Source organism: Lissotriton vulgaris, chromosome 6, assembly GCF_964263255.1.
Source record: "Lissotriton vulgaris chromosome 6, aLisVul1.2, whole genome shotgun sequence".
NCBI lineage: Eukaryota > Metazoa > Chordata > Amphibia > Caudata > Salamandridae > Lissotriton > Lissotriton vulgaris.
The window spans coordinates 1,835,824,404-1,835,838,735 of NC_141694.1; the positions used below are offsets into that span (position 1 = coordinate 1,835,824,404).

Sequence of the window (14,332 nt, forward strand, 5' to 3'; positions counted from 1 at the left end):
TAAATTGTAGCCCCCTTTGGTATAAACTTAGTTATGTATGCCGGCGACACCCAACTCGTACTCTCCCTAAACCAGTCGGACCATTGCCAGGAAAACCTATGCTCTTGTCTCTGACATCTCCAAATGGATGAGCGAATCTCACCTCAAACCTAATGGTGACAAATCAGAGATCCTATTGCTAGGCAATCAATCTAAACTCCCCAACAAACTTCTGTGGCCATCATGCATAGGACCAACCCCCAAACCCAAAAACAAAAATAAAGAGCCTAGGTGTCTGGCTCGACTAGGACTTCAACTTTCAAAAACAAGCGCGGAAAACCGGGGGAACCTGCTTTGGTCTCCTACGTACTGCTTGCAAAATCCTCCCTCTTTTACCCCCACCCATTCCAGAAAACAACTCATTCAGGGCCTTATCATGTCCAGACTAGATTATGGAAACGCCCTATATCTTGGCCCTCCGAAATCAGTCATCAACAAACTGCAACATGTCCACAACTCAAAAAACGATGCTGTGCTAAGCCTGCCCTAAGCTCCCTACACTGGCTCCCAATCCATGAAAGAATCAATTTTAAATCTCTCTGCAACACACATAAAATCCTCCAAGACAAGGGACCCCCAATCTTGAGATCCCTGGTCAAACCACGCAAAGCCAACAGGTAGCTAAGATCTGACCTCATCTCCCTGGCAAGCATCCCCAGAATCAAGAAATCACGATCAGGAGGACACCTATTCTCATACAATGCCTCCAAGCTGTGGAACTCCCTACCCCTTAACATCCGTAGGCAGAGCAATCTACTAAAATTCCGCAGGCTCTTGAAGACCTGGCTGTTTCCCTGGGTCACTCTGTTCCAGATGTAACTTCACGAGTCCAGCGCTGGGACGCCCACTGGTAGCTACGCGCTCAACAAATCCACTTCCAATTCCAATATATATATATATATATTATATTATATATACAGTTTTTTCTTTTTTTAAACAGCATGGCAGGATATTTTCCATACCGCAGCACACATCCACAATTGCTCAGGATATTTAGTTGCAGAGTCTTTCGTTAGATAGCGGTGATCTGTACAAGGTCATAACATTTTCATCTAACCAACAAGTGGCTGCAGTTGTGCCTTCAGGGTTCATATCTCCATTCCCTTTCAGAGCCAGAATATTTTGTCTGAAGCAGAGTAATTCATGGCATTGCACCTCTTCATATCTGGATTCTTGGACTATTGTAGGCTTAATAAAGTGTTCCTGAATGTCTGATTAGCAAACTTCACAGTCTTCAGAACGTGCCTGATCATGTGCCTAGAGAAAATTAACTGCTCCTTGAACCTCTTTTATTCATTGGCTCCCTGTGCATAGAAAAGTTTCAGGGAATTGTTCTTGATTTTCAAGACCTATCACAGCCTTGCTCTCAGAACATACACCCACCCTTGGGTAAGCAAGCTCCAATCCACTGATCGAATCTTAGTTCAGACGTGCTACATATTCATGAATATTTTCGATACAAGGTTCTACTTTATGAAGCATAGTAACATCCGACATACCCGTATTCATATTAAGCCACTGTAATTAACACTAGTGAGATCTGCAATTGGGTAAATGCTAGCTACTCCTGTGACATCTTGAAATACAATAAAGCTATTACTTTTTAGTTCTCTTTGCAATACTAAATCGAAATCAACGAATGGCTATAATGATAGGGGCTGTCTTAGATCGTCAGATTTTCAGCTTTACCACTATCATGAAGAAAGGGATTAGTGCTGGGATTTGTGCCGAACCTTGTGGACTTTTATAGAAACTGTGTCTGAACATCTTAGCTAAAACTCGCAGTTGTTTTTTCAAACTTATAGTGGAAACCAGCAAAGAGCCCTATTGGTAGCTATCGAATAAAAAAAACATTGCATTAGAATGTAGGAAATGTAAGGCATTGCAGAAACATTTTGTGTCTCACTGATATTCCTTAACCATGTTGTGTTTATCTGGGTGAATAGGTGTTTCTGTGTGGAATGCGTTGACTTGCTGGTAGGACCAGGAGCTGCCCAGGCTGCTATAAAGGAGGATCCCTGGAACTGCTACATGTGTGGACATAAGGGCATCTATGGGCTTCTGAGGCGGCGGGACGACTGGCCCCCACGCTTGCAGATATTCTTCGCCAATAACCATGATCAAGAATTTGTGAGTATTATATATAGAAATCTTCTTAAATTGGTAGATGCTGGAGGGAAGTAGTTGTCCTATGGGCTCTAGACTGAAAATTTTTATTTTTTGTTTTGCATAAACCTTTCTGGGGTTTTTTCCCTCCATTTTATGGCGGTCATATTATTTTGGTATTTTAGTTTTCTCTTTATATTCATTTCTGTTAGGTATACTGATCGTAATATTAGGTACTAAAGTCACGCTGAAGTATCCTGACACTATTGAGTGGCTGAGACTGTCTGACACTACATGCAGCAATTAAACATTTCCTAGCTATCGTAACGGAAAGTTTTAATTCTATTAAGGACTCGGAGGTGAGGATTATGCTATTCTTTGTTCACTTTCTTGAACAGCAGCCATTTAAAGTAAACACAAAAATCTATTGTATTCATGAGACCTTGGGAATGTCACAAGAAAAATAAAACACAGCAATAGAGTCCAACAGGTAGACTGTCTGTCCACCCTCAACCAATCAGGAGACTCCAGACGGTCCATAGTTCATTGTCACTGGCCATTCCTTCTCTTTCGTCGTGCGAGATCAGCCTCCATCGACACTTCATGGATCCTGTTTGCGTCCATTCCTGTAATCAAATTACAAAGTTTTAAGAGAGAACCATTGCTAAAGATTAGCCCTGAAAGGGAAAATGGCACAGAAATGTATCCATGAGAAAACAACTAATTTGCAGTTGTATATAAAGCAGGAATAAGCTTCAAACATTACTTACTCCACAACGAGGGTGGGAAGGCTCCAGGTATCATTGAATCTTGGGTGGAATAATCCCCGCCTACGAGTCCTTAATAGAATTGTAACTTTCTGGTACGATAGCTAGGACATTTTTCATTCTATGTCAGGACCGAAGGCGAGGATTCTGCTAGTTAAAGCTTACTTACCACCAAATGGGCCATCTGCAAAACTGGTTTGAAGTAAAACCGTTTGAATGTCGAGTCCGAAGACCAGTCTGCAGCATTAAGTATATCTTACAGACGAGCCCCTAGGGCAAATGCTTTAGAAGCCATCGCTCCTCTGGTAGAATGAGCGCCAAACGGCCGTAGGTCGATGCCCGCTTCCTGCATCACCCACCGGGTAATCGTGGGAGAAGAAATAGCTCTGGTTGGCTTCCGCAGAGTGATGAGCTGCTGTTCACCCGGAGGACGGAATTCCTCTGATATCTCTTCATAGGCCTTGAGGCAAGATACCACACACAACTTAGAGGAATCTCGGAAGGCCAGATACGAGGTGGATTTTGTTCCACATTTGGTTCGTCTAAGGATCGTGAAAGTAACCCCAGAGGGGTAAAAAATCTTACCGGAGGTATCCAGGGTTCTGACATCCGATACCCACCTACAAGAGATCAGGCAAAGAAGCATGGTTATTTTGATGAAAGGTCCTTTCTGAGAAGGAATCTATTCAGTTACCAAGAAAGGAAAAGGTTGAGAACCTGGTACACATGCCAGGGAGCCAAGTATCTGGGCTCCGGGGGTAGAGAAAGTCCTATCCCCGTAAGAGGCAGCAAACAAAAGGGTGTTCTCCCACCGGGGACCCATCCACAGCTACTTGTCCTGCTGAGATGGCGGACTTGAATATGTTGATGGACCTGTAGGCCAATCCCTTCTATGCCAGGGAGGCCCAATAATTCAGGATGTGCATCACATCTGCTGCCACAGGACTGAGATCCCGTCACATACACCAACTGGACCATCTTCTCCTAGTGGGTTTGTATCTCTTGACTGTGCTGTCCACCCAGGTCTTGGCCATGAATTTCTCAGCGCACCCAAAAGACCTGGGACCGACCATCGTCCCCTGTAATCCGCCACGCCATGAGGGCTAGGGACCCTTGCAAGATGAGCGTGTGAGGCTGTTGAGCCAGACTGAGGAGGATTGCTCGGAACTGAGGAAGAGGGTTTGGAGAATCCCAAGAAAGTTCCAGAAGAACCGGAAACCAGATTTGCAATCTCCAAATTGGGGTAATTATCACCACGTTTGCTACCTGTCATAGAATTTGGGCCGAGGCTCTGGTTATCATGGAGAACGAGGTAAAGGCATAACGCTGTTCCTCCTGCCTTTCCTGGAGGAACGCGTCTGTACTCGCCACCAGAGGGTCCGGTCTCCAGCTAATAACCCTGTGCAGTTGATGGTCCAGGCGGGAGGCACAGAAGTCCACTGAAAAGGGGGACCAATTTGCGTGGAGGTCCGCAAACATTCCCCCATGCAGCTTCCATAAGCTCATGTCGCAAAAGTGACGTGACTGGAATCCTGCTCCTTGGTTATCCTGACCAGGCGGGTATTCCGCCGTGACCGAGATCTAGCGGTCCAGGCAATATTGCCAGAAGTTTCCAAGAGGTCTGAGAGGGCCTTCGAACGTATGCCCCACAGGTGGTTTATGTATCGGACTGCCAACACGTTGTACATCTTGAGGAGTACACAGGTACTGGTTCGAGTCTTTGATCCAGTTTTTGATCACAAAGGAGTCAGCTGGAAGCTCCAAGCAATTTATATGTAACCGTTGTTCTGACGGACCCCACACACCTCCCGTGGTGAACTCGCCACACCTCGTGCCCCAGCCTAACCTGCTGGCGTCTGAATCTATGACAATATCTGGTGCGTAACCGAATATTGCTCTCCCTTTCCAAGCCTCCATGTTGTCGAGCCACCAATTGAGTTTGTCTCTGGCCTCCAATGTCAGGGTCACCTGCTGCGAGTAAGAGAGGCTTCTGCGAAGGTGAGCGACTTTCAGGCGTTGCAGGGCGCAGTAGTGCAAAGGCCCTGGAAAAATGGAATGGATCGAGGAGGACAGGAGTCCCACAATGTAAGCCACCTTTCTGAGGGAGATGCACAACTTCGTGAGCGCACTCTGGATCTCGTGGCTGGAAGGGATGCTAATGGAAGACTCGACGGTGTCAATCGAGAAACCCAGAACAATCACCTTCTGGGAGGGGACCAGGGTGGATTTGGATTAGTTGATCACAAAGCCCAACTCTGCAAGAGTTTGACCCCTGTTTGAAGTTGTCTTGTGAATGACATGGGGCACTGGTCCATCAACAGGATGGTGTCAAGATAGACGATGAACCTCATGCCCAGCACCTGCAGGCATTCCACTACCGGCCTGAGGACCTTTGTGAAGCACCACCGGCTGAGGATAGTCTTAAGGGCAGAGTGGTGAACTCGTAGGTCCTTGTGATCTCCATCGATGGGGTTAGAGCGGGCTACTGGAGAGGCGCAGTACTGGCTAAAAATGCCTGTTTAAGCCTAGCAAAAGCATCCAAGTCCACCCCCGCATCGCGTGTATGTTTCGCTTGCGGAGGCTGGGAGTCAGAGGAGGCTTCATTTAGCAGCACTGGGATGGGGGGCCCGGCATGAAGCCTGCCAACTATTCACAAGCCTGTGCAATCAAGGGGCCATAGCCTCTGAAACTGCCCTATGTATTGATGCGTCTGCAGCATCAAAAAAGTCATCATCCTACGGAAGTGCACTAAGGGGAGCCAACTCCTCCCATTGGTCCTCAATGTAGGGTTCCATGGTGGAAGAAATGCCCTGCTGCCCTCAAATGTAGGTACTGCGGCCCAAAACTGTAAAAGAAGGGCAAAATGTCCAAAGGCGGATATGTCAGATTGGGGGGGGTTGGGTGTCAGCCTATCCTAAGTGCGGGCAATACTCGCTTTCAAGGGGGGCCACAGCCAGGGACCCTGCAGCCCTGGTGCACAAGGTAAAGGGCAAACCCGTCTGGGAGACGGTCCCAGCAGGAAGAAGCCTGCAAAGTACAGACTCCTTCGTGGAGAGTGTTAGGCCTAAATTAATATACAGATCCTGAGCAGGGCAAGGTAAGGGCAAGGGCAAGGGTAAGTGTTAACACCTGCCGCTACCTCCGTACCGACACGCATACGCCGGTGTGCAGCTCTCCAGACAGACCAGGCTCTCCTCGCGGTGCTGCAGCTCCAATTCCGTGGAATACGGAGCACGCAGTGGGTGAGAGGTGCCAATCGGGCTCCCTCGGGCGGTGGGAGGACGGCACCGCCGAGCCTGCACCACACAGACGTGCCCGCGAAGGAGCGGATAATGCTCCCACTACCTGAATCGGGTCAACCCGAGTAGCTGGAAGGCCTGAGAAAGAAATCTAATTAGGCTATGCAACTCCCGAAAAAAGATATGGCACAAAGGCATCAGAAGCACAAATGCAAGACGCGCACCATGCAATAATGCTTAATTTAACCTGCACTCAAATCAAGCAATGACAGCAATAACAGTAAATAGAAAAAATGCCTGCGACAAGCGCAATGTGAGAAAAAATGAAAAGCACACTTATCTCTGGCTGAGAGCAACGAAGAAAGAGGAGGAATGACCAGTGACAAGGGACTATGGACCGGTTGCAGTCTCCCGATTGGTTGAGAGTAGACATGTCTCATGGGAATGATAGTTTCTTGTGTTTACTTTAAATGGCTGCTATTCAATAAAGTGAAGAAAGAATAGCATAATCCTTGCCTCTGGTCCTGACATAGAATAGGGGTTTGAGGCTACAATCACTAAATTAATAAAAAAATGATTAGGATTTTCTTTCACAACAAACCCTTCTGGAAATGCAGGGTAATGTTAGCAGATCAGCTGGCACAGATAACAACTGAAGACCTGTCATTATGTCTTTAAAAAATGACCCTCCTACAGGGTTTCATCATGCTCAAAATGTCAGACAAATTATTTTTTTCTAGCTCTTAGAAACAACATCCTGGAGAACTGAGCTTAACCTTTTTGACTTTTTTCTAGTCCCAACATGGTAGGTTGCAGTGTTGTGTGCCATAGGAGCTTCAGTAGTAATTCACTGTCATGCCTGGCTTTGCACTTTAGGTTTTTCTTTTGATGTACAGGTTCTGTTGGATCTCCCTTTTGATGGTTGTTGGACCCGGCCCTTTAGGCAGGTTCACCCCTAGACTTTTTGCTTTTTCCTAGCCTGTTTATGGAACCTGGTGTTGGTGATGTTAGGCCTCTGCGCACTTTTTCACTGTGGTACAGTGTAAAGTGCTTGAGCTCTCTGTGAATGAGTGGTGAGTGACCTGCCCTCCCATAGGAATGAATGGGGAATATGTATGCCCATGGTAGTTCCTGATGTGTGGGGAGTGCAGGGTCGAGTTTGGTATGTACGAACTCGTGAGACTGAATGCTGCAAAATGGTATATGCGGCATGATTGTGTCTAGTCTAGAAGCGCCACTTTTAGAAGTTGGCATATTTGTGTAAGTTGGTTCTGGCGTGCGATTGGCTGGTGAGCCTGGCCCAGGGTGCCTGGGCCTGCTGTGGATTAACTGTCTGGTTGGAGGGTGACAGGGGCTGCAGAGCCCCGGAGGTTGTCTGAGTCAGCCCCGGGGTGAAAGGCAACATCTGTTGCCAGGGAAGGGGGAGGAAGAAGCGCCTGATAGTGTCGGGCTGTGTCTGCCTGACCACCATGCTGGCTCACTCCCCTGCCGGCCCACTGTCACCTCTGGCCCTGAAGCTGACAGGAAGAAGAACACCAGAAACATTCCAGTGCTCAGGGCCCCCTTGCACCAAGACTTCAAAGGGCTTCAAAGACTTTTCTGTGTATAAGAAGGGGCTGTGTCTTCTTCCAAAATTTTCTTGTTTTCAACTTGAATCTGCCAGGGGCTGCTGCTGCTTGGGCTCAGGGGAATCCCTGGGCTCTGCCCAGCCCCTGGGCACCTGGTGGACCTTCCTGGACTCCTGGGGGACCCCCTGCCTTGCCTGGGCTGATGGGGGGGACTTTGCTTTGCCCCCTGGGACTCTCTGGGACCTTTGTGCAGCATGCTGGAGCTGCATTTCTGGAAGGACCTTTGTACTTTGTGTTCTAGCGCTTTGGGAGCGCTTTATTGCCCCATAGCGCCTTAGAGCGCTTTATTTTGATTATAGCGCTGAGGGGCGCTTTGCCCGCCCTGGCGAGTGCCCACCTCGCTTATTTTTAAGCTTATTTAACTTCGGCTGCCCACGCCGTGATTGCCGCTGCCCGGGGGCCTGAAGGTGACCAGAAGCCGCGGGGAGAACCACGAAAGGGCCGCAACCTGATTGGCCGAGCCCCGAGGAGAGCCGTGCTCCGATTGGTCCTTTGAAGGGGGGCCTGGTCCAGGAGCCGCGCTGTGGTTGGCGGACTCCTGGAAGCTGCGTGACTCGTGTGGGGGCTTGCCGCTCGAGCCGCGACCGGATTGGCCGATGGAGGAGGAGCTGCGGCGCCGTGTGTGAAGAGGTGAAGGAGCATGGCGGCCTGGTCGTCGGGGGCTCTCGTGTGCTGGAGGGGGCCCCGGAGGAGTTGACGAATAGCGGAGGGGGCGCGGGGCACATTGCCGGTGCCCGCCCCCACCGCACGGCGAAGACCGGAAGTCCCGCCCCGCCACTCCGGTGCAGAGAGAAGAGAGCGTCGCCTGCTGCTGGGGCTCCCGTGTGCCGAGGGAGCCCCGGAGAGAGAGTGAAGGCTGGTGTTCCGCATCGGAGTCCCGGTGAGTCTGGGCTGAGGGTCGGGCAGAAGAGAGGAGGGGCGCCGGGACACGTTGTCGGTGTCCGCGGCCCTCTTCCCCCCCTACCCCCCCCCCCCCCCCCCCCCCCCCCCTAGTGGGCGAGAGTGCGCCTGTTGCCAGTGCGAAGCCACGAGGGCTTCAAGGGCGGCCCCAGTTGGCAGTGGGTCGCCCCAACGTGTGTGAGCCTAGAGAGGCTCAGAGGGGCCATATTATGTTTACGTGTTTACGAGCCTGTTTGGCTCCAGAGAGGGCCATATTCGATAGAGGGGGCTTCGGGGCACATTGCCGGTGCCCGTCCCCTCCTGCCTCCGAATGTGAGGGTTAGAGTCCGGTGAGGCTCATGGGGGCACCATTGTTTTTAGAGCCTGAGAGCTCCAACGTCTGGGGCATGTGCGATATGCCCAGAGCCTGTGTGGCTCCAGCAGTGGCGCAGTTTGCGCCTAAGGGCCAGTGAGGGCCCTGGCGCAGTTTTGTTGTTCCCCAGCTGCCCAGCACTTTGTGGGCAGCTGCCATGTTTAGGCTTTTGTACTTTGAGACTGGCGCTGCATGGCAGCGCACCCTGACATTGAGACTCAGGGCGTCTGAGCCCCAACAAGGCCAGTTGGCCTAGGGACTGCCACAGGTAGTGGCTTATGTGAGTTTTTGCGCAATTGTATGGTTATTGCACCTCTGAATGTGATTTCTTGCATCATGTGTTATTCCTGCACCTCTGAATGTTTTTAGACATCATGTGATTCTTGCGCTATTGTATTGCTCTGGCACCTCTGAATGTTTTTATGCATTATGTGTCTTTCTTTTCCTGCGCTGCACCTCTGAATGTTTTAGGCATCATGTGTCTTCTTGCGCTGCACCTCTGAATGTATTTTTATTGCATCATGTGCTTTATTCTTAAACACCGCTGAATGTGTAGGTTTATACATTATGTGTTTCTCTTTACTACTCCTCTGAATGTGTTTCATACATCATGGGTAATGTGTTCTTTATTAGATCCCTAAATGCTGTGTGATACTTAGGTGGTCGTCCTCTTTAGTACAGGTGGTCCTAGTGAGGCCCTGGTCCCCGGCGTGACATTCTCCTAAGGTGTTTAGGGTTGCATAGGAGGTACTTACCTGTTCCCAGTAGTTACTGGATGTGATCTATAACTATTACTTTGTGTTACAGTGATTTTATACACTTTTATTCTAAGTTCTATAAATACTATTTCTATTTCTAAAAGTGCTGATTGTGACAGTTGCCCATGTGGCCCTGTCTTGTAAATAATCCCATGTGAATATTGCCCGTGCCAGTTGGCACAATGTATATGTGTGATTTTATCTGATGTGTTTTTACAATACAAAAGTTATTTTTATAATAACCTTGTGTGGAGTCTCTTTTGTGGTGTGCCTAGTATGTTGTTGCTGTTGTGCGCTGGCGCAAATGCTTTACACATTGCCTCCGAGTTTAGCCTTACTGCTTGTGCCAAGCTACCAAGGGGGTGAGCAGGGGTTATCTTGGTGTGTGACTTCCTTGCCCTGACTAGAATGGTGGTTTCTGCCTGGCTTTGGCGTCAGCCTTAGCCTACCAGAAATAGCCAGTTCTAACAATGGTGTTCATTTATTTGGTGACAAAATGGGCGCAGCATTAGAACTCTTCAAGACCAGCAAGGATGTAGCCAGATCCTTGGTCCTCCAGCAACCTCAGCCTTAATGAGACTACAGACAGTTTTGTCGTTTTTGAGGCTGCTCTAAAGGATAGCGTTTTCAACAGAGCCAGTCTCTCCAGTCACAGGCACAACATTCTCAAAACCTTGTAAGGCAATAAAGATGGAACCAGAGGCAACGACTGCGGATCCCTTCATCACTCATCATACTCTGCACCACAAGCAAAGCAGACCTAGTTTGTTTATCCCAGCACATATAAAGACTGTGGGAGTCTAGGTATCCACCTTTCTACCAGCCTTCGAATGCGATTACTTTGAACCAGTGGGTCCTTCATATAATAGAAAGAGGTATGGTATACTTGACCCTGCCTACAGGCTCCTCCTACTCTGTCCTCCCTTCAAACCTAGAAGACCATATCTCCCTCTTGCAGCAAAAGGTGACAGCGCTCCTGCAGAGCGCAATGGTAGAGCTAGTGCCAGATGGGACAAGGATGCTATTCAGTTCGAGGCATGTGGGCTGCTGAATTCATATCTGTGCATAGATCGCCGCCTAGTGTTGGGTCCGGATAATTGCACCTTGTTGTCCTGGAAGAGTCTTCGAAGTATCACGAGATAGGTGACTCCTCCCCTGGACTACAGTGCGCATCAGCATCTTCTCGATCCTCAGATTGTTTTTTTCTGCCATTGGGTTCGGATGTTATTCCTATACTCCAACTTCGGAATCGAAACAAAACTTTTCTAAAGACTTTTCTAACGGTATTGTTTTCGCTCGGTACTCATTGACTCGATCGAACTTTCCATCTCGAAACCGGTCGCCGACGCGGGCCGTTGGGCCTTTTCGATGCCACGTGGGCCTGCTGCTGATGGAAAGGAGTCCGTTCAAAAGGTGCCCCCAATGCCACTCCAAGTTCCCGCATACTGACAAGCACTCAGTATGCAACAAGTGCCTATCACCAGACCATAAGGAAGAAACCTGCCCAGCCTGTGCCCAAATCCGTTCGAAGAAAGCCATCCGGATTCGACGGGCCACTAGGCAAGAGATGCAGCGACAGGCACCGGAACCAGACAACATCTTCGATGATGACCAAGAACTTCCAGAAGCAGAAGATTCAGACCTAGAGATCGTCACCGTTGAGGACTACTCTGACTCAGACGACGAGATCCGACCGGGGCAAATCGTGAGTACACTGCCAACGACACCAATTACCCCGTTACCGAAGGCTCCGATCAAGGCATCGCTAAAAGGCCTTAGCCAAGATCCGAAGAAATATTCACCAGCCCTGCCGTCAGGCTCGGCTCCGAAACCGAAACCTAAGCCTTCAGAGTCCCCAGGGCCACGGAACGTGATCCCAAAGAAGGTTCTAGAACCCAAGAAGGTCGTCGACCCAAAGGGCGTCGAACCGAAAAAGGCTGTACAGCCTAAAGGCGTCGACCCGAAGAAGGCAGTCGACCCAAAGAGAGCCGAACCAAAGAAGGCCGTTGAGTCAAAAGGCGCCGAACCTAAAAAGTCGGTCGAGTCAAAGAAGGCCACCGAGCCGAAGGGCGTCGACCCAAAGAAGGCCGTTGAGCCAAAAAAGCCCGCTGTGCCGAAGGTCGCCGAACCAAAGAAGGTCGCCGACGTAAAGAGTGCCGTATCGAAGCCTATGATCCAGCCGGAGAAGGCTATCGAACCACAGACAAGTGCTCCAAAAAGACCGGTCGATCCCAAAAAAGCCATCGACTCGACAAAGGACAGTCAACCGAAAAAACCTGTCGAGCACATAGAGCGTATCGAACCAAAAAACCCGGTCGATCCGAAATCACTCGTCGACCCGACCGAAGGGTCCGAGCCAAGAAAAAACAATAATCCACCAAACGTCGTCGAAACAGAAGGGGGTATCGACCCAGAGGCAATAGTCGATCCAAAACAGTCTAAGCTGAAGAAATCGAAGACACAGCCACGGACAGTGGAAGAAGAACTCTTCCATCCAGATCCATCAGATGACCAGGCTAAAATATATATTAATCCTGAGACTGGTAAAGTCACAATCCTACACAGGAAGGAAGACCACTGGACACGGACTCTCATTCCCCCATTCCTCTAAAGAAGAAGGACTTTGGGACTTCTCCCTCTAGACCCTTCATTCCTTTCTATCCCACTATGCCTACTACGCCTTTGACTCCTTACTCTCCTTCTCACTATGGGGACAAAGAGGGCGACACAGGGGAAGATCCTCAGCATGATTATGACTATCCAAAGGATCCTAACCCCCAAAATGAACCATGGGGGGGGGAACCAACTGACCCATATGACACGCATCCCATCCCTGACGTCCCCTCATACCCAACAAAGCCGTCACCTACTGACGACACCATTGTCTTCAACCAACTAATAGACAGGGCAGCGCAGTACCACAACGTTGACATGCACAATGACCCTATAGACGAAGACTTCTTATTTGACACTTTCCCTACTTCGGAAAAAAAACGTCAGAACACTTCCTATGCTAAAGGGGGTATTAAAACACGCGCCTGATATATTTAAAGATACAGCCAGGGCACGCGTAATCAATCCCAGGATTGAAAAGATATATAGAGCAACCCCTACAGACCCTACCTATATCAGAGGTCAGTTACCATTAGACTTACTGGTAGTGGCTAATCAATCCCAGGATTGAAAAGAAATATAGAACAGCCCCCACATACCCTACCTATATCAGAGGTCAGTTAGCATTAGACTCACTGGTAGTGGCTAATGCACGCAAAAGGGCCAACTCACAGACAACAGGGGAGGCTCCTCCTCCTAATAAAGATTCCAAAATACTAGAGGCCTCGGGTAAAAGAGTAGCATCACAGGCCTCCAATTCATGGAGAATTGGGAATACAGTCTCTGCTAGCTCCTTTCGACAGAGCACACTATGACCAGCTTGAAAGCTTAATGCAACACCTGCCTGAGCCTTTTAAAGCCTAAGCTAATGACCTCATACGGGAGGGAAAATTTATTACAAACGCCTCCATCAAATGTGCACTTGACTCAGCCGACACTGCAGCCAAGTCTGTTAACACTAGCGTTTCACTACGACGACATGCATGGCTGCGTATTTCGGGCTTTAAGAACAAGGTGCAGTCCACCATTCTTAACCACCCAAACAAGACTTCCTTTGTGGCCCTGCAGTTGACACCATTCTAGACAAAATGAAGAAAGACACAAACTGCAAAATCAATGGGTGCATTGCAGTTTCAGCAACACAGAGGTTCCTTTCACAGACCTCATCTACATACAAAGGCAACACCCAAGGTTCCTTTAACAAGAACTCCAACAGAGGAGGTTATAGGGGCAACAATAACAAGGGGAGAGGACGTTGAGGCAATAACACCAGAGCCTCCACTGCCAACAATTCCTACCTGTCTGGAACGCAATTACCACAGACAGGTGGGTGAGACAAATTATCCAGTATGGTTTATTGCCTAGAACTCACTTCTACCCCACCAAACATACCACCCAGACACAGTCCTATGTCCAAAGAACACATCACCCTGCTACAACAAGAGGTGAAATGCATGCTGGAAAAGGGGGCCATAGAGCCAGTCCCTTTCCAACACCAAGGGACAGAAGTATACTCCCTATACTTCCTTATTCCCAAGAAGGAGGGTTCACTCAGACCAATATTGGACCTCAGACCCCTAAATCAATACATACTATCGGAACACTTCCAAATGATCACACTACAGCAAGTGCTCCCGTTGCTACAGCAAGGAGACTTCCTAGCAACATTGGACCTCAAGGACGCGTATTTTCACATACTCATCCATCCAGCTCACAGAAAATATCTCAGGTTCACAATAGAAGGTCAACACTACCAATTCAAGGTTCTCCCCTTCGGGGTGACCACGGCTCCACGAGTGTTTACAAAATGCTTAGCGACAGTAGCTGCACATCTCAGGAGGTAACACATCCATGTGTTCCCGTACCTAGACGATTGATACAAGCAGAATCGTACCAACAGTGTGCAAGAGACACGTCTCAAACACTTCAA

The 14,332-nt window shown here is 48.9% G+C and overlaps 1 protein-coding gene across 5 annotated transcripts in view; it reads left to right on the forward strand.

The window, feature by feature from the left end:
• DNMT3A (DNA methyltransferase 3 alpha) overlaps positions 1-14,332 on the forward strand; it is a 1,977,379-nt gene that overhangs the window by 1,592,131 nt on the left and 370,916 nt on the right. For all 5 annotated transcript variants that reach the window (XM_086928111.1, XM_086928112.1, XM_086928113.1 and 2 more), the window contains one exon: positions 1,986-2,169. In XM_086928111.1, the coding sequence (XP_086784237.1) occupies positions 1,986-2,169 (184 nt within the window). The remainder of the gene's footprint in view (positions 1-1,985; positions 2,170-14,332) is intronic.